Here is a 17,837-nt window from a genome sequence, read left to right as displayed (position 1 = left end):
AAAAAAAAAAAAAAGAAAAGAAAAAACGTGAAAAGGCTCCTTTGCTGCCCTCTGCCTGCCGAGGCTGCGGGGGAGCCCGGCCGCCTCCGAGGCCGAGGAAGTGAAAAAAAAAGGAGGAATCCGGGCCAGTTTGCACACCTGTGGTGCTTCCACAGAATCAGTTGGGTTGGAAAAGAACTCTGAGATCATCGAGCCCAACCTTTCCTGGCTCTGGATACACTGAGTTACCCATTTTCCCACGTGTGGATGTGCTCCTGTTTACATTACTTGCAAACAACTTCGGTAGAAGGTAAAACTCCTTCCCGTCAGACTAAGCTGAAGGATGTCCCCAAGCCGAGAGGGTTTTGGGGTCTGCACTTTAAAACTTGAATTATTTAATGACACAACAGTACAAATAGCTAACACATGCAAGGTACAGGAAAAAAGAAATGGAAAAAACAGGAGGGTAGAGCGAATATGCTGATAAATGCCTGTGATACACAAACACAGGCAGTAAATACCGTGTGGCTCATTAGATACGGGCTGGGGTGATCCTGCCCTGCAGTTAAAGGCCTCTCACTTCCTCTGCCTTCTCCAGGTTGGTGCCTTCTACCAGCTCCGCTCTCCAGCTCTGTTGGTTCCCAGTTTGCCACCCTTTAAATGTTGAGCTGTTGATCCTCTCTGGTGATACAATGCAACTCTTTGATGCCAAAAGGCCCTTCCTCCACTGAATCCACAAGTTTCAGGGATGCTGGGACTACACAGGAAAGGCAGGCAACATGTAATGAAATTACGTGGAAGAGAAAGATCCATTAGAGCAAGGAGATACCCGTAAATCCTGTTAGCAGCCAAGCATTTCCATAGAAATTTCCTGATTCTAGATGCCCAGCACCTTTCCTACGCTTCCATTTCCTTAACACCATTCCTAAATCCCTACATGGCTTCATTTACAAGCCTAAACCCCAAATGTAAATTGAGGGGGGAGGATCTCTTTGAAGTCCCGTGTCCTTGGGTTTTAGCTCTAAATTCCGTAGTTCAGGGTCTACTGGAAAGGGCAGCCTCCAGCTCTTGGACCAGGCGTCATCTCTTGGCTTTAGACTCCTCCAGCACCACTCAGTTAAAGATGAGCTGTGTTAATATCTTCTAGTTGTGTGCTCTTTGTTGTACTTTTATTCCTTTGCTCTTTGCACCCCAGTCAGTGCAGAACAGCTTGTAAATACTTGGATTTATTCTGTCAGCCTCACATTGCTTCCCTTAAACATCAAAATATTAAAACACAAAAGCTCTCCGATTACTCATCAGCAGATCGGTGACTTTACACACAGGCAGCTTTCTCTGGAGTAAATTAAAACAACTCCTTCAAGAAATTTGGGCTGAGATGGATTATTTCCAGATTCCCAAGAGCTGTGAGGGACAACATGCCCAATACCAGGATCCTCAGAGCGGCTGTGAAAGGTTAAGATGCACCTTGAGAAATCTTGGGTCCTGCAATTAAGTCCAAATTAATTATTCTGGATAAATTTTGTTCAATTAATGATGTTAATTGCCTGCCTGGCAAACCATTTAATGAGTGGTACATCAAGATTTTGCAGTTGGGAGTGATTTTTTGGTAACAGATCCAATAGAAATCCCTGTCCACCTTCCCAGCGCTGTTGGCTCCCCAGTGCCAGCTGCAAGGGCAGCCCTGCTTGCTTTGCAAATGTGCTTTAAGTGATTAGCAGATCCAGGGCAGTATTTACACATCTATTTTTAATGTTCTGGCTGACAACATTTCATAATTTTTAAGTTATTCAAGTAACTCAATCCTAAGCTGTATCCAGACTAGCAGAATCCAGTAAAAAAGGTGTTAGTTTTATAAAGCTGAGCACATTTTAACCAGGGAAAGCTGGGCCCAGGGTGCCTGGGACTCGCTGCATCTGAAGTGATATCACTGAAACATCACTGAAAGGCACTGCAGGAGACTCTGCTTTTCAGCTTCCCAGCCTTCTGCCAGGTCTCTGGCGGAGGATGAGGGAAGTTTACGGCAGCTTCCCAAATGGGAAAGGGAAAAAAAAGTCATTTGAACGGGGTGTTTGTGAATCAGAGGCTGAGGAAACGTCATGTGAAGGAAATCCCTTCATCTGTTAAGGACAGAAACGCTCCTGTGCCTCTGTGCTCAAGTGGAAGCCCCAGCAACGCTGCTGCCCAGTCACAGCTCCCACGTAGTGAGGTGGAGATTCCTGGGAGATTATCCAGCCAAAGCAAACACGCTGGAGGAGTCAGGCAGGTGCTTTTGGAGGAGGAGGAGGATGTTTCAAACACGCTCCTCAGCCCTCAACATGACCTGTCTGGCATCCGGCAAGGCTGAGTTAGTCCTAAGGCCAAAGGAGTAAAATGCAGGTAGAACACAGAGGTGTCTCTGCTCCATGAGGAGAGAGTACAAGACAGACAGAAATTTCCAACGCATCATGCTCGTTTTCCATCAAACTCCCATTAGTAAAATTGTTTGCTTTGCTTTTGACAAATCAGTTCAAGCCCACACACATCCTGCAGGATACATTACTCTGGGGGCTTGAGCCTCTTTCATTGCCCAAACAGCTCTGCCGCCCTGTGACTGATCATCTACCAAAGCACTCCATTGCACATCCCTCCTGACACAATAATTCCCAATATTTACACCCTTTGTAATTCATGGAAGATGCATTGATGGATAAGCCAGGTACAGCATAAACATCAACAGAAGTGGCTAAATTTGATTCACATTTTCTGGTGCGGTCGAGTTGCCCTCTTACAAATCTTATTGCTGTTCTCCTGGCCTCAACAGATTTAGAATGGTATTTCAAAGACCACTGATGACACCATTCAGTAGCTGGCAAGACAAAGAATTTATGGATGGAGTTAATAAGGGGGATAAAAGCAGTCTGTGCCCCAAACCCAACATTTTCACAGTGCACGTGGGCTGGTTGTGTGAGCCAGATGCAGAGAGCTCCAGGGATGCTACGCCGCAATCCTACAACCCTAATTCTTGCGCATTTAAGGCTGTATCTGATTAGGCATTTCTGTATTTTCTGAGTATGTAATTATCTAGCACAGTACGTGCGAGTCATGGAGTAAACCCAGTTGGGAGCGGAGCACTGGGAAGGGGAGAAAAGGTCTGTACGTGGGTGGGTGGGTTTGTCCGTGTCAGTGATTGCAGCAACCGGGGAGTTCGGTGGGGAGAAAAGCCTTTCCTGGAAAGAAGCAGATGAAATCCCGGCATTGTGCTGCAAGCAGTTATCACCTCTCTGTAGACCTTGAAGGAGGTGATAAGTAGATCCCAGATCCTCGGAGGATCCTCATTAGGAAGAAATTCTTTACTCAGAAGGTGGTGAGGCCCTGGCACAGGGTGCCCAGAGCAGCTGGGGCTGCCCTGGATCATCGGCAGTGTCCAAGGCCGATGTGGGACAGTGGGAGGTGTCCCTGCCATGGCAGGGGTGGGATGGGATGAGCTTTAAGGTCCCTTCCCACCCAAACCACTCTGTGGTTCAGGTGGTCTGTGATCCAGAGCACCTCCTTGGGTACTGTTCCAAGTGGGGGACAGCTGAAGAAATAGAAGTTTCAGGCTTCTCAGAGTTGAAGAATTAAGGAAATCCAAGTGTCCTTGCTGTAAATGCAAGGTAAATTATTCATTCTCTCTCTCCCCCCCCTCTTTCCTCCCTCTAGTTCAGTTTTTCTTTTCATGCTTTAATCGTTTTGACACCAAGCTGTACAAAAGTAATTTAAAATTAACATGACTGACACTTGGTAGATAGCAGGACCCAGTGCAGGGCTCCACCTTCTACTGGGAACTGCGGAGAGGGGCTCTGGATTGGCTGCAGGACCTGAGGCAGCTGATGGGGACTAAGGAAAAACACGGCAAACAATTAATTTGCTAATTTAGTTTTCTGTTTAATTTGAGACCAGAAAATTGTCAGGCACTCATCAGCCCACGAGCAAGGCTGAGTGGACTCAGGGCAGTGCTGCACTCTTGGCAGCAAGGAGGGGATGTGTTTGATTAGCCCGCAAAGCAATTTCTCCTGCCACACCGGTGGCATTTCACAGCGTGTTTGAGCTCTGAGGTTCTGCACTGTGGCTTTGTGTCACCTCTCCCCCGTTCCGTGCATTTTGCACATCTGACAATTGTCTGTGTTCACTGGGAAGGAGGTGACGTGGACATGTGTGCTGCAGAACAGCTGGAAAAGTTGTCACCTCAAACACAGAACAGTCCGTCACTAACCCGGTACTGCCCCACACCATGCCTCTGTCAGCCGGAATGCTGACAGGGAAAACTCTGCACGCCGTGAGCGTAACGGACCTGGATCGGGACTAATGTCCTCTGATGGGGGAAGAAATGCTCTAATTTGATTTCCTCCCTTCAGCTGCCCAGTGTGTCATTTCAGATCTGCGCAGAGCAGGCCCTTTACGCTCGGGTTTGGGCCTGGTTTTGATTGATTAAATTGAATTGTATCTATTTATTTCACGCATCCAATTCAGGATTTCACTAGTGGCTCGTCAGAGCGAGAACGTGCACATTTCTGGAGAGTGGGAACTCAGCACAGCCCTCAGTTTCCTCTGCTGCCTTTGCCGGGGTTTGGTGCTGTGCGGGCGGGTGGTGTGCGAGGAACGTGTGAAATGCAGGAGCTGGCTGCCAGCAGAGGGAGCGTGGGGCAGGGCCGGCTTCAGCGGGGAGTCAGGAGCCTGGAAACGGGACCGGCTCCCCAGGAGGCATCACACAGCTCTCTGATAAAAAATCCCGACACTCTTGCAACATCAGCAAGTTTGTTTCCTTAATCCAAATGAACCGAGAGGTGGGGTCTCGTTTGCAAATCTGGGACCTTCTTGGCCTCCCTGACTGACTCCCGGCTCAGTGATGCTCCCGGGAAGCCCAGGTCACTAGATGGTACTGTTGCTGTTCAATATTGACGCCTCCGCGGGCCAGCTCCTCGGGAAAGTCGCGTTTCGGGAGGGAGGGAGGGAGGGACGGCTGTGTCATTTGTGAGGGAGACGTGAGCGAGGAGCCGGGGAGGAGAAGTAGGTCAGAACTGCTTCCTGGGATTGGGCTGTGGGAGGGGGAGCCGAGGGGTGGCAAAGATTTTGTCAGGGCTGGTTTGCTTCCAGGTTTGCTGCCCAGAGGGGCACGGGGTCAGGCCCTCACATAAACTCTGTAAAAAGCTGGGTTTTGGTCAGCTTCACTCGTGGTTAAGCCCAAGCTTAACGTGGATGAGCCCTGTGTGACCACAGCCGGGGAAGTTTTGTCACTCTCTGACCTCAGGGCACACAGAGTCACCTCCTGGAGGGAGGCAACACAGCAAACCATAGAATCATAGAAAGGCTAGTTTGGCTTGGAAGGAACTAAAGCTCATCTCGTTCTGCTCCCTGCCATGGGCAGAGACACCTTCCACTCTCTCAGGTTGCTCCAACCTGGCCTCAGACAATTCCACGGATCTCCAGCTCTCCCCTAAAAGCCAACCCACAGTGAGGGACTGGTCACACGAATTCCTGGAGCGCTCTGAAATCCCCCCAAGCTTTCTAATGACATCATTGCCTGGGTCCCATCCCTGTTAGGAGGTCACCAAGCTCTCCCTGGCGAGGGTAACAAACAGGTTATTGTGCTCTGTGCTGCAAACAAGCCCCGGCCCTCCCGGCTCCAGCCCCAGCACAGAGTGGAGGAGCTGCTGCCTGCCCGGCCTGTGCTCGGGTTTCTGTTCGAGGAGAAAGTCAGGCCAATTAAATCAGGCAGCATTGAATCTCTAATTGACATAAATGAGACAGACAGACAGCTGGGAAAACTGGGAGGAGGGGAGGGAAAGGGGAGCAGGTGCCCTGGATGAGAAAGACATGGAAATACACCCTAATAGGACCACAGCTTTCCTTATTCTGTGTGTTTACATTAGCCAGCAACATCATGGAAAGTGTCTGAGCCTTTGCTGGAGAGAAATTAGTGAAATAAATACAAGTTACAACCGTTGTCGAGTTGATTAGAATGTTCCTAAAAATCTCCAAACAAACCCGAAGGAAAAAAAAAATCACCCTCAAAAAGACGTTTGAATTTGTTTAGTTAAATTAAGAAATCTGTTTTTTCCCATGCAGTTTGAACATGAGGCCTTGCAGCTGAACAATTACAAAATAATTTAAAATCATATTTGTTTAATTTTCCACATCTGAGCAGCGCTTGCCCAGGTATTTCCCCCTCTCCTTTTACCAGGGAGCGCTCTTTTGTCTTTAACAGACCTTTCAAACACTAATTTATACAGAAATAAGTTATTTAAATTCCTACATTTCAGAAGGATGAGGCATAAAGAGGAGGAACTCACCCAGGTCCCACCCGGCAGTGCAGAAGGAACCAGAATTTCCAGCCCTCGCTCTGCCTCGCCCAGGGTGTGCCCCGATGGAAACAAACTGTTGGACATTTTCTCCAAGCACCTCTGCTGCTGCACAGGTGGGGAGCGAAGGTGGGAAAGCATTCCTGAGGGGATGGGGGGAATACAGCTTTGTGCTGCTGGTGAATCCTTCAGCAGCACGACAGAACAGCAATTTGGGATAATCTCTTACAAACCAACCCTATTTTAGTTTTAAAATAATCAAGATTTGCACATTGTGGTGTAAAAACCAGAAATGTTTTTCATTTACATTTCCAGAAACTTTTGAGATCTCTTCCCGAATATTTCAACACATTCTCCTTCCCCATTTTCCCAGCTGGGATAATTTTTTTGCCAGCACAGGCAATTCTTCTTGGTATCCATGGGAATTGCCTCCATAATTAGACGTGCACCCAGTGCACAGATCAGAGCGCTCCAACCCAGCAGCTGGAACTAGGAGGCAGGTCTGATTAAATCTGCTCTGCCACGAGGAGAAAAGCCAGCTTTAATGAAACATCACAGGACTCCCTACCCCGTCTTTAAACAGGGCAGGAAAAGGGACTCTGGGATTACTTTGAGAGTGGCTGCTCGTGGTGTGCTCGCAATTCACAGAGCAGAAAGCGAGCACTGAGTGATCCAGGGCCTTGAAACTGGGGATCTGCCTCATTAAAAAGGGGCTGATTGCCAGCAGCTTATTAAAGGGGCTCACAGTCTGCCTTCAGAACGGCAGAAGGTTGGAGGGGTCAGCAGGTGCAGATGCAGGTTTTCTCCTTGATAGTTTCACTCCAAGCCAGTGAGATCAGGGTCAGCTTGTAGAAGAACAGCTTTTCTGGGTTTCCTGCCCTGCCCAGCAGTGATTGTTTGTGTGGATCCACCAAAAGACACAGAGCCAGCCAACAGATCTTTGTTTTTTTATTGAATCCCAGAAGGGTTTGGGAGGAAAGAAACCTTAAAGCCCACTCAGTCCCACCCCTGCCGTGAGCAGGGACACCTCCTTCTGTCCCAGGCTGCTCCAAGCCCTGTCCAGCCTGGCCTTGGACACCTCCAGGATGGGGCAGCCACAGCTGCTCTGGACAGTTTTCATGGAAAGTAAATGATTTCTATTCCTGCACACCCGGTTCTGCAGGTACAATGTGCTCTTCAGGAAAGGGAGCTGGTGAAAGAGGCAGATGGTCGGATAGAAATTATTAATCCCATTCAAGTTCTTTATCTTTAGTTGCTGCTTCCACTTGGTGTCACAAACCCCATGACTCCTGGGGGCTTCCCCTTTTAAAAAGCAGAGCTGGAAGTTGGGGTGGAGCAGACGTTAAAATTCCAAGTGGTTTGGTGGGTGGGGAAAAAGCGACTTTTAACAAATAGGCCCCGGCTGGGGGATCAAACAGGGCTCTGGTCTAGACAGAGCTGCACTCCCCGCCTGCCTCAGAAGTTCATACCACACCAGCTGACAGAATTTAGCATCTCGTTTCCCTGACATGATTAAAATGCAGCTCTGTGTCCTGGGGTACTGAGAGCCCCTCAGATCTCTCTGCATTCCAAGCCACGGTTCCATTTCCACCGCTGGAGTCGCTCCCTTCGGAAACGCGGCCCTGCGGACGAGCGCTGCTCACGGATCCCAGCAGTGCAGGTTGCTTTAGCTGGGGTTTGAACTCAGCCCTTCCTGTAATTCTATGATTTGAATATCATTTTCACAACCCTCGCAAGCAGCAGATGAATGAGAGATTCCTGGCTTTGAGTCAAAAGCTGCGGTAATTAAATGTTTATAAAACACTTGAAGCATGCGAAGTGCTGTTATAGACAAGGAACCAACAGATCTGGCAGATTGGAGCCGGATTTTAAGGCACACCAGCAAACAGAGCCCATTTCCCCCACTACATCCCTCTTTTAGAGCTGCTAGCAGAGGGTTATGGAGGCCATCACAAGGTTCCTTTTATTCTACCCAGAATAAGTGAAATCAGAATCACTTTCTTGCATATGAATATGTGTAATTCAGGAGTTTTCCCCTCGGTGAGAACTCTCCAAGCAAAGGGCCAGCTTGCTGTTCAGCTCGGGAAGGAACTACCCCGTGGGAAACAAAAATTGCTGCTACTTCTGATCTCTCACATAAAACTGGAGAGCTTCCACCTGTTACAGGTTTCTAACACCATCTGCTGTTTAAAAGGAAGATGGCATTGGAGCTCAGCAGCACCGGGAGCTCGTTTGATAAACCAGGCGCGACACCAGTGAATCTGGAACGTTTCTGTAATTGCCACAATCCCTTTTTTTTTTCTTATTTCAAGCCCTGAACATATTCTGACTTGATCTTCATTATGAAGTGAATTATTTCTTCACTAGAGGAAGCAGAATCCCAGTGAGCAGCAGCTGAATGTCAGGTCCACAAGACTTCAGTTTTCATTCCCAGCCACGGGGCTGTGCCATTTCAGCACCAACACAAATTTCAAGCAGTGTCATTCTCTCCAAAGCTTGGCCCAAAGAACCGACTTAAAAATGTTTTCATAGCAGAGAGCCGTGGTCTCCCTGGTGTATGAGGAGCTGAAAGCAAATCATTCTTTCTATTAAAAATAAAAATATTGACCTTCTGCTGGCCCACACTGCTGCCTGTAGGACAGAATAAACACTAACCAAGGATTCTTCTGCTGCTTCCTAATTGAAAGAGAGACAAACTTTTGTCCCAGCAAAAACAACAGAACCCAGGAGCTCATTACACATTTAAACCGAAGAGTTCACAACTACTGCTCTTAGTTTTGGTTGCAGATATTTGTAATAACAATTTTTTCTGAAACGGAAAGACTTTTTTCCAAAGGGGTCCATTCACCCTGAGACAAGCAACAAAACCACCCAAAATCTCCAAATGTAGCACCAAGCAGAGGTCACAGCTCTGGGATTCTTCTCCAGTCGGATCCCATCAGCCCAGCTACAACATCACCCCCCACCTCTCGCATTTCTCACCCCCTCCACATCATTTAAAGTCAGCGGCTCCTTTTGTGAGCCTCACCCCGGCACTTTCCCTGCACTTCCACAAAAGAGACCTTTTACATGTCAATTTATTTTCAGACAAGCATATCTGAAAGGGAGTTTCCCTCCGGAGTCGAATTAGTATTAATGGCAGGTGTTCAGTGGCACACAAAGGCAGGGAGGCAGCGCCTGGGCTGAGCTGAGCCACTAAGACAGCTTGATGTTTTAATAAGCAGAGGCAAGGAATGGAGTGGCAGCGGACCTGCGGCTTCCCCGGCGTGAGTGAAGGTTTTATTCAGAGCCCCCACGTACTGCCGAAAGAAGATCTTGAAATATTTTAAATGTTTTCTTTGCCTTGAAAGAGGGATTAAATTGTTGAATATTCCATGAAAGCACAGCATCCACCCCACATCCCGTGGAACTCACTCCCAGTCACCGAGTACTTCCGAAGCCTCCTGCGGCCTTGGGAAGCGGCTGTGGCCACCATGAGGAGCTGGTGGCACCCAGGAGGCCACCACGAGGAGCTGGTGGCACCCAGGAGGTCACCATGAGGAGCTGGTGGCACCCAGGAGGCCACCACGAGGAGCTGGTGGCACCCAGGAGGACTCCAGCTGCCCAGCTCACCATCCACCAGTGCCTAGAGATGCTGAACAAAGTTTTACATGGACTGACTCAAAGGGGGGAACTTGGAGAGGGATTTGCATGAAAGGTTAAAAAGTTAAAACCACAGATTGGTTGCTCAGTGGAGTTTCACTATGAAAAAGAAAGAGAAGATGAAAGCTGCTGGCCTTCAGTTTTAAACTGAGTTTTGATGGGGATATTTCCCAGGCCAAAAGACACTTATTGATGCCCTGGTGAATTTGACAGCAAGAGAAAGGCACAGCTACACAGTGGGAAGAAGGGAAACATCCTCTCAGCTGGGTCAGCCCCTTACAACAGAAAAATGGCTGATTTATGCTCCAAAATAGGAAAATTTAACCTGCATTATACAGAAATAGTATTAGACAGAGCTGTTCAATATTATTTTCAGGCTCCTTGACTTTGGATCAATATGCTCTTTCTGCACAGGTTATTTTCAGGTAGACTCAGCAATTTGAGGCTGGATTCCAGGATTTCTGCTCCCTTGAGCTTTCATTCAGATCTACAGGACAAAAAGATCAAATCCACTATTAAATACCTGATCTAACAGAGGTAGTTTTCCTTGTAAAATGTCCTTATGGATGGAAGTTAAATCCATTTTTGCCCCTTTTAAAACCAAGACAAATTGTGATATCCTCCACATCTTCTTTGTCCCAAGTTAAAGCTGAATGACCCCAAACAATGTGCATCTCACATAATTATTTTTGTGGAGTTCTCCATTTTAGAGCCAACTGGTACTGAACAAAAAAAGCAAGTTTCCTTTCTTGTGACATGATCAGCCAAAAGTAGCAGAAATTCACATGAGGACCTTTGCTGGCTCCAGTCACATCCTCGAGCTCTTGTAGCCCTTGTAGCAATCCTGCTGCTCCCAGAAATGCCACCATGGAACCACGGAGCTCTGGCAATTCCCTGCAGGTCAGAACGGGGTGGGTATTTATTTCTAGCACAGTTTGTCTCCAAGTGTTGGTTTTTATAAGCACAGAAGTGTCCTGAGAGTAAGAAATTCCCCATTCCTGTTGGTTTTTGCCTCAGTCCAGGACTGGTTCTGGTCACCTCCCACTGAGAGAAGGTAGCGTGGAGAGGCTGCCCTAAGCAGCACTGCTGGTTTTCCCATGATCAAAAGCTGATTTTGGTCTGATCAAAAGCTTTGCAGCTTTTCCAGGAGGCAGACAAGGAGCACTGTCCCTGCATGGCACAGAGGGACAGCCTGGGAACGATGGGGAAATGGCCAGGAAACACCTGGCTCGCTGGTTCTGCAGCTCACAGTCAGTAACCCTGAATGACATCTTTATTGTATGAGCCAGAAAAAAACCCTGAGTCACCGGCCAGAAAACACAGTTAAATTAAAAAAAGAAAGGGTGCTTTGGTTCAGAGGTTCCTGCTGAGGGGAAGGAAAACCCCAAATGGTAAAAGCAGCAGCCAGAGCCAGCCCTAAGGCTCAGCTTTGGCAGGGAGGAGGTTCTGTCACCATCCCCCCTGCACAGGTGACAAACTCCCCCTGGGAGGGTACAGGGAAGGAATGAGCCAAACCTAGGAGTGTCCTGGCCTGCTGAGCATCTATGGGAGGGCTTGGAAAAAAGTGGTTTATTTTGTTGAGAGATCTGAGCTGCTGGCTGGGCAGAGAGGGAGAAACAGAGGCTGCAAAATCCACCTTACATGGAATAAACACACAGGGCTTGGAGGGAAGGGGGGTCCTTCGTGGGCTGCAGGGCTGGCTTTGGGAAATGCATCCAAAGCTTTGAGGGAGGAAAAGCCCAAAGCCCAAACCCCAGGTGTGACAGTCTTCCAGCTGCTGTGGAGTTGGAGAGGATCAGTTCCAAGAAATGCTGTAGCAACAACAAATACCTGGCCCTACACAGGGAAGGGTGAATCAGAGCTGCTTTTTAGTGCCACTTGACATCAGTTATACATTCTAGTTCTCATATACACAGATGGATTTCTTTAAAAATCGACAATTTACACATCAAAAAAGTTTTACAGTGAAGTTCTCTCAGCAAAGATCAGTCTGTATGAGGAGCCAGTCTTTCAGGAGCAGGAAGGCACTTGGCCTTTTAAAAGCAAGTCCCCTGTGCAGACCCTGCCTGTCCCCTGTGCCCCTCTTCCATAGGTGTGCAAAATCCAGGCTGTTCCTGCAGCGTGGGGCCTCACAGGGTGGTGGAGGGGAGCTTCTTCACCCGCCTCTGTGCCAGGATAGAGGATTCGATGGGCTTCAGCTGAGGGCTTGGCTTGGAGCTGTTCAGTGCCGAGTATGTGGCAGCCATGGCGCCCTGGAGAGAGGCAGAGGAGTCACTCAGGTGCAGGAGAGCTGCTGCAGGCTTTACAAGACAGGGGACCAGAGCAGACACACCCACAAACAAAGCCAGAAGCATTATTCTTATTTCTTTAAGTCCCCCTCCTGCACTGACATGTTGTTAAAGAATTTTCCCTTTTTTATCTCCCAAAAAGCCCAGCCTGCCCTGGCTCACACCTCTCCAAACTTCCAGCCTGCTTTCCCACTCCAGATTTTGTACCTTTACAAGCTGAATGTCCTGGTGATTCAGCTGGCTCTGGGGTAAACTGTCCTTCTGGGTTATCCAAGGATGCTGAAGGACCTGCTTGGCTGTGAGACGCTGGTGAGGATCTACGTGAAGCATCTTTGATACCAGATCCTACGGGCGTTGTTTGGAAAGTCAGACTTTAGAAGATTTCATAATTTAAATGCAAAAAACCCACCTGTGTACACCCCCAGATTAGGATTTGAATTCAGAGGCCAAGTTTAAAGTCCCCAGACATCAATGCCTTTTTGTATGAAATACGTTTTTGGCAGGCCTGGGGGGAATAACACAGAGCAAACCCCACAAGGGTCAAGCATGAGATTGGTTTTCCATGCAAATATCCACAGCTAGAGCTGAAACAAGGCTGCTGTGGAGGGACATGTGTGGGGTAGAAGCTGCAGTGCTGGTTTTCTTCTCTCTTGTGTGCTCCCTCCACAACCTGATCTAAATTTGCCTCACAGCAGCCCCAACCCCTGAGTGTAACACAAATATCAAACAAATATCAAACCCTACCTTGGCCATGTCAGAAATAGTGTCCCAATTGCCCCCACTGATGGAGAACTTCCCCCCTCCTATCCGTGTCAGGATCTCTTCTGGAGTGTCCCCAGGACCATTTGCAAAGGGAGTGCAGCTGGGGAGAGAGGAGAGGAGAGGAGAGAGCCCTGGATTTACTGAGCCAGGCAGGAGAGGGGCAGCTGTCCCCACAGAGCACGCTGGGGACAGGAGCTCACAGCCCCAGCCACTGCCTTACCCTGCCAGCATCGTGTACAGCAGGACCCCCAGGCTCCAGATGTCACAGCCCTCGTCGTAGCCTTGGCGTTTCAGGACCTGGACACAACAAGCAAAGGGAAGAAAGTGTGTTTGGCTCCTGACATTGAGCTCATTTCAGAAGAGGGGCTTGACCTGGGTGCAGTCCATGTGCAAAGCTTCCAGAGCTGGGCAGAACAGCAAAGTCTGGGACTAAAAGATCAGGATTCAAAATAGGTTCATTACTACAAGTGATATTTCTGTAACTGCCTCTTCCAGGACGGGCTGGAGATGGGAACAGGGTGTGCCAAGTGGGGGCACAGGTCAGGGGAGCTCAGGGGAGGGACAAAGGGACTGCTGGAGGGTCTCAGCTCACCTCGGGTGCCACGAAGTTTGCTGTGTAGCAGGGGGTCATGAGGAGCCCGTTCTCAGCCCTGAGCTGCTTGGCAAAGCCAAAGTCACAAATTCGGATGCTCTCGGGGTTCCCTGATTTATCCACGTAGAGGATATTGCTGGGCTTCAGGTCCCTGTGAACTACCTGTGGAGACAAGAAAAGGCTGTGCTCATACCCCAGGAAGATAAAGATCTGAAAGCTGCCTGAGGTCACTCATCCCCTGCTCTGGCCCCACATCTGCTTTGCCAAGAGGGCAGCAGCAGCAAGAAATAATTGTCACGATGGGCAGAGCTACTCCCTGGAGGAGAGGGAGTGCAGAGTAATGCAGGGAGCTTCCCAGGAAAACAGTCGTGACCACACTCACCCCTTGGGAATGCAGATATTCCACTGTTTTACAAATCATGTGCAGGACTGAACTGGCTTCTCTCTCCGAGAAAAATTTCTGTCTGAGGATCTTATCCAGCAGCTCCCCTCCCCTCATGAGCTCGGTCACCAGGTACACGTACTTCCCATCATCGTACACCTGCCAGAGAAAACATGGCTGGGGTAATCAACATGTGCTTCCAGAGCTTCCCTTTTGTGCTTCCATCACCAAGGAGCAGACAGGGATCAGCAGAGGTGGCTCTGGGGAGGCTTCCCCAGCCCAGAGTCAGAATATCAGAATATCTCAACCTGGAATATCTCAACCAGCATCATCCAGCCCAGACACCCCAACAATCCCAGTAAGTAAATCCCAGTAATCCCACCCCTGAGCATTCCTGGGAGCTTTGTCCAAGAGCTCCTGGAGCTCTGGCAGCCTCGGGGCTGTGCCCATTCCCTGGGGAGCCTGGGCAGTGCCAGCAGCTCTGGGGGAAGAACTTTGTCCTGAAGAGGAACAGCAGCACGTGGAGCTGGGTTGTTGTGCTGCCCCTGCTGGGGCTGAGCTCTGCCCCTGCCAGCCTGCCCTTCCTCAGGCAAAGCACAGGGAAACCTCTCAAGCCACACTCACGTCTTTGAGGGTGATGATGTTCGGGTGCTGCCCGTAGCGCAGCAGGATCTCAATCTCCTCTGAAGGGTCTCGCTTGCTCTTGTCAATCACCTGCAAGAGCAGGGACACACTTTAGCCACGGATGGGGAAGGGACCAGGACAGAGCACACGAGCTGAGTTTGGAGCCCTGCAGAGCTCCTGTGCCATATCCACTCCCTGTCCCCTCATCTCTTTAACTCTAGAAATCCTTCAGCTGCTTCATCAGTTCTGTGTCCCCAACCCACAAAATTTTATATCTTTTGTTAAGACCTGATGTAGCCACAGCTTTGCACAGGAAGATGAGATGCTCTCCCCACTCTCAGGGAGGAGGACACTGCTCCCCTGCTATTCCTGGGGAAGGGCAGGTACCCACAGAGCAGCACAGAAATTGTCCTTTTACGTCCTAAATGAGCCTAAAGCTCGTCCTGTTCCACCCCCAGCCATGGCAGGGACACCTTCCACTGTCCCAGGAGCTCCCAGCCCCATCCAGCCTGGCCTTGGGCACTGCCAGGGATCCAGGGGCAGCCCCAGCTGCTCTGGGCAGATGTAACCGGGCTGCTGAGCTGGAGGGCAGGTCCCAGACCTTGACTGCATACTCCATGTTGGTGGCCTTGTGGATGCAGCGTTTGCAGACGGAGTAGGAGCCGACGCCGATGGCCTCCTTCACCACGTAGCCATCGCTGAACTGGACGTTCTTGCCGTGCAGCTGCTGCCAGGGCACAAAGGAGAGCTGAGCTGGAGGGTTCAGGGAGGGGTTTGTGCAGCATGATGAGTTCACTGCAGCACAGAGAGAGCTGTCAGGCTGTCTGCTGCATCCCACAGCTTCTCCTCCCGGCGGGGAGCGGGAGGAGAGGAGAAAGAGGCAGATATAGGTCAGTGGGCCAACGCTGCCTGCACCGAGCACGGTGCCTTTGCCTTTGGCTGCCCAAGCATTGGGCCAGGGGCATTACAGACCCACTGCCAGCACTGATCCACCTGGGGACTGGAGAGCCACAGCCCCACACTGCCCTGACAGCCTGTGCACAACGTGACAGCCAGTGGTGATGAAAGAACAGGAGGCAAGAATTCCCAAGAGGACTGCCTCGGGCTCCAGGTGGTGCAGAGCATCCCTGCACCTCCAAAGAGCTGTTCCTGTCCCATTCCTTACCTGCACAACTGAATGCAGGGGTGGCTGGGCAGCTTTCACTTTGCCATCCTCCATTAACCCGGTGGCCACAAAACTGAAGCCTCGGAAGAGCTGATGGGCCCCCGCACTCGGGGGGACACCTGGGGAATCTGCAGCAGGAGTTGAGACACAGCTGGAGAAGGCTCTGAGGAGCAGAAGCCTCCCCCTCGCTCCCAGGAGCTACAGCTGGAATTTATTCGAGACAGGAGCCACTCCATCAGCACTGAGCTTACCCCTAACATCCCACAGAGAACATGGAATTGTCCAGCTTGGAAAAACCCTCTAAGATCAGCGAGTCCAACAATTCCCCCAGCACTGCCAATGTCCCCAAGTGCCACATTCACATGGCTTTTAAACCTCTGCAGGAACGGTGACTTCACCACTGCCCTGTGACAGGGACTGACAACCCTTCTGGGAGAAGAATTTCCCTGATATCCAACCTGAACCTTCCCTGTGCAGAAACCTTATCCTGCTGCTGCCAGATATTCCCTGGAGTGAAACCACCAAGTGACATCTCTCAGGAAACTTGGCCTTTTCCCCAGGTCATACAAACCTTTTGGTGTCCGTGACGTGAATTCTGTGTCAAAATAAAAGGTGTCGTCTGGCTGGCCCACGGCAGGCTTGAAAGGGGGTTTGATTTCCCTGCGGTATAGCTTCTGCAAAACACACAGAACCAAAAAACAGCTGCAAAACCAGCCTGGCAGTGCTCCCACAGCGTGCACAGGCTGCTGAGGAAGGAGGGCCAGGAAGAGATTTTGTGAAACTCTGTCTTAGCATTTTGCTACAGCTCAGTGAGGTGACAGGCAGCCCAGATAGGAGACATCAGTTACATGACAGAGAATTTTGGTTTTGGAAAGGGTTATTGGAGTGGATGGGGACAGGGGCTGTGCTATTCCTGCTGCAGAACTGTGTTTCTGGTGCTGAGTGGTGCAGGAATTTGCTCCTGGTACTCACATTCCAGTCGATGGTGGAGTAGAAAGGGTGACGCTTGATCTCCTCTGCCCCATCCGGCCCAGACCCTGCAAGAGCCACCGCGGGTCACGATGTGCTGAACCCCCAGCAAAGCACAGGGGACAGCCAGGGGCACAGCCAGATGTCACAGCCAGCCTGGCTGGCATCACCCAGCTGCCCTCACCCAGCCAGGGGGGTGTGAGAGGCCTCCATACGGCACCAGGGGCATTCAGGAACAAAATAAATGGTCTTACCTAATCTGTTGGCTGGATTCCTTTTGAAAAGGGCTCGCAGGAGGCTCTGAGCCTCAGTGCTCAGGAACTGTGGCATGCCCAGTTTCGCTCTGGGGAGGAAGTTACACAATCAGCTGCAGGTTTGAAGAAGTCAGCTCACAAGGTGACTGCAGCACCTCCACCCCCAAAAGGCACAATCATCTCTCTGGCATTCACACTGCACCCTTTTGAGAGCCCCCAGCTGCAACAGCCCTCCTGTGCAGACAGGAGAGAGAGAAACTCTTACTTGAGGATGAGGGTCATGGTCTCCTTACGGTCCTTCCCCTGGAAGGGCAGTGCCCCCGTCAGCATTTCAAACTGGGAGGGAAAGAGAAGAAGGGGGGTCATGTCTGAGCGAGGCTCAGGGTCACACAGGTCCCTCCCTGCTTGTGAGGGGTCCCAAGGCTGGCTGTGACAGAGCTCTCAGAGCTCTCAGAGCTCTCAGGCACGGCACGTTCCCAGCAGCAGCCTGGCTCTCAGGGTTTGTGTGGGAACGGCTCCAGGCAGCGCCCGCTCCTCCCGGAGCCCGGGGATCAGCAGCTGCCAGAGGGTGGCACCAGATCTGCACTGCCAGCGATGGGCCAGCGCTGGGGTGGGCACACACACCCCACAGACACCCCACAGACACCCCACTGAGACCCAACAGAGACCCCCATGCATCCCCCACACCCCACAGACACCCCACACACACCCCACAGACACCCCCATACATCCCACAGAGACCCCCATACATCCCACACACCCCCCACACACCCCACTGAGACCCCACTGACACCCCACAGACACCCCCATACATCCCACAGAGACCCCCATACATCCCACACGCCCCACACACACCCCAC

The 17,837-nt window shown here is 50.5% G+C and overlaps 1 protein-coding gene across 1 annotated transcript in view; it reads right to left on the bottom strand.

Annotated features, from left to right (window-relative positions):
• Positions 1 to 9,358: 9,358 nt before the first annotated feature.
• RPS6KA1 (ribosomal protein S6 kinase A1) overlaps positions 9,359 to 17,837 on the bottom strand; it is a 24,425-nt gene continuing 15,946 nt past the window's right edge. Inside the window, exons 10-22 of the mRNA XM_033519631.1 lie at positions 17,243 to 17,417; positions 16,978 to 17,066; positions 16,727 to 16,791; positions 16,326 to 16,428; positions 15,755 to 15,882; positions 15,191 to 15,316; positions 14,590 to 14,679; positions 13,966 to 14,124; positions 13,584 to 13,745; positions 13,212 to 13,288; positions 12,974 to 13,091; positions 12,437 to 12,574; positions 9,359 to 12,193 (exon numbers count right to left, since the gene is read on the bottom strand). Of these exons, the coding sequence (XP_033375522.1) occupies positions 12,071 to 12,193; positions 12,437 to 12,574; positions 12,974 to 13,091; positions 13,212 to 13,288; positions 13,584 to 13,745; positions 13,966 to 14,124; positions 14,590 to 14,679; positions 15,191 to 15,316; positions 15,755 to 15,882; positions 16,326 to 16,428; positions 16,727 to 16,791; positions 16,978 to 17,066; positions 17,243 to 17,417 (1,553 nt within the window). The 3' untranslated portion in view covers positions 9,359 to 12,070. The remainder of the gene's footprint in view (positions 12,194 to 12,436; positions 12,575 to 12,973; positions 13,092 to 13,211; positions 13,289 to 13,583; positions 13,746 to 13,965; positions 14,125 to 14,589; positions 14,680 to 15,190; positions 15,317 to 15,754; positions 15,883 to 16,325; positions 16,429 to 16,726; positions 16,792 to 16,977; positions 17,067 to 17,242; positions 17,418 to 17,837) is intronic.

The sequence above is a fragment of the Parus major genome, chromosome 23, assembly GCF_001522545.3.
Source record: "Parus major isolate Abel chromosome 23, Parus_major1.1, whole genome shotgun sequence".
Classification (NCBI taxonomy): Eukaryota; Metazoa; Chordata; class Aves; order Passeriformes; family Paridae; genus Parus; species Parus major.
Note: the sequence above shows the minus strand (reverse complement) of the source record. Positions and strands in the feature narration are given on the sequence as shown.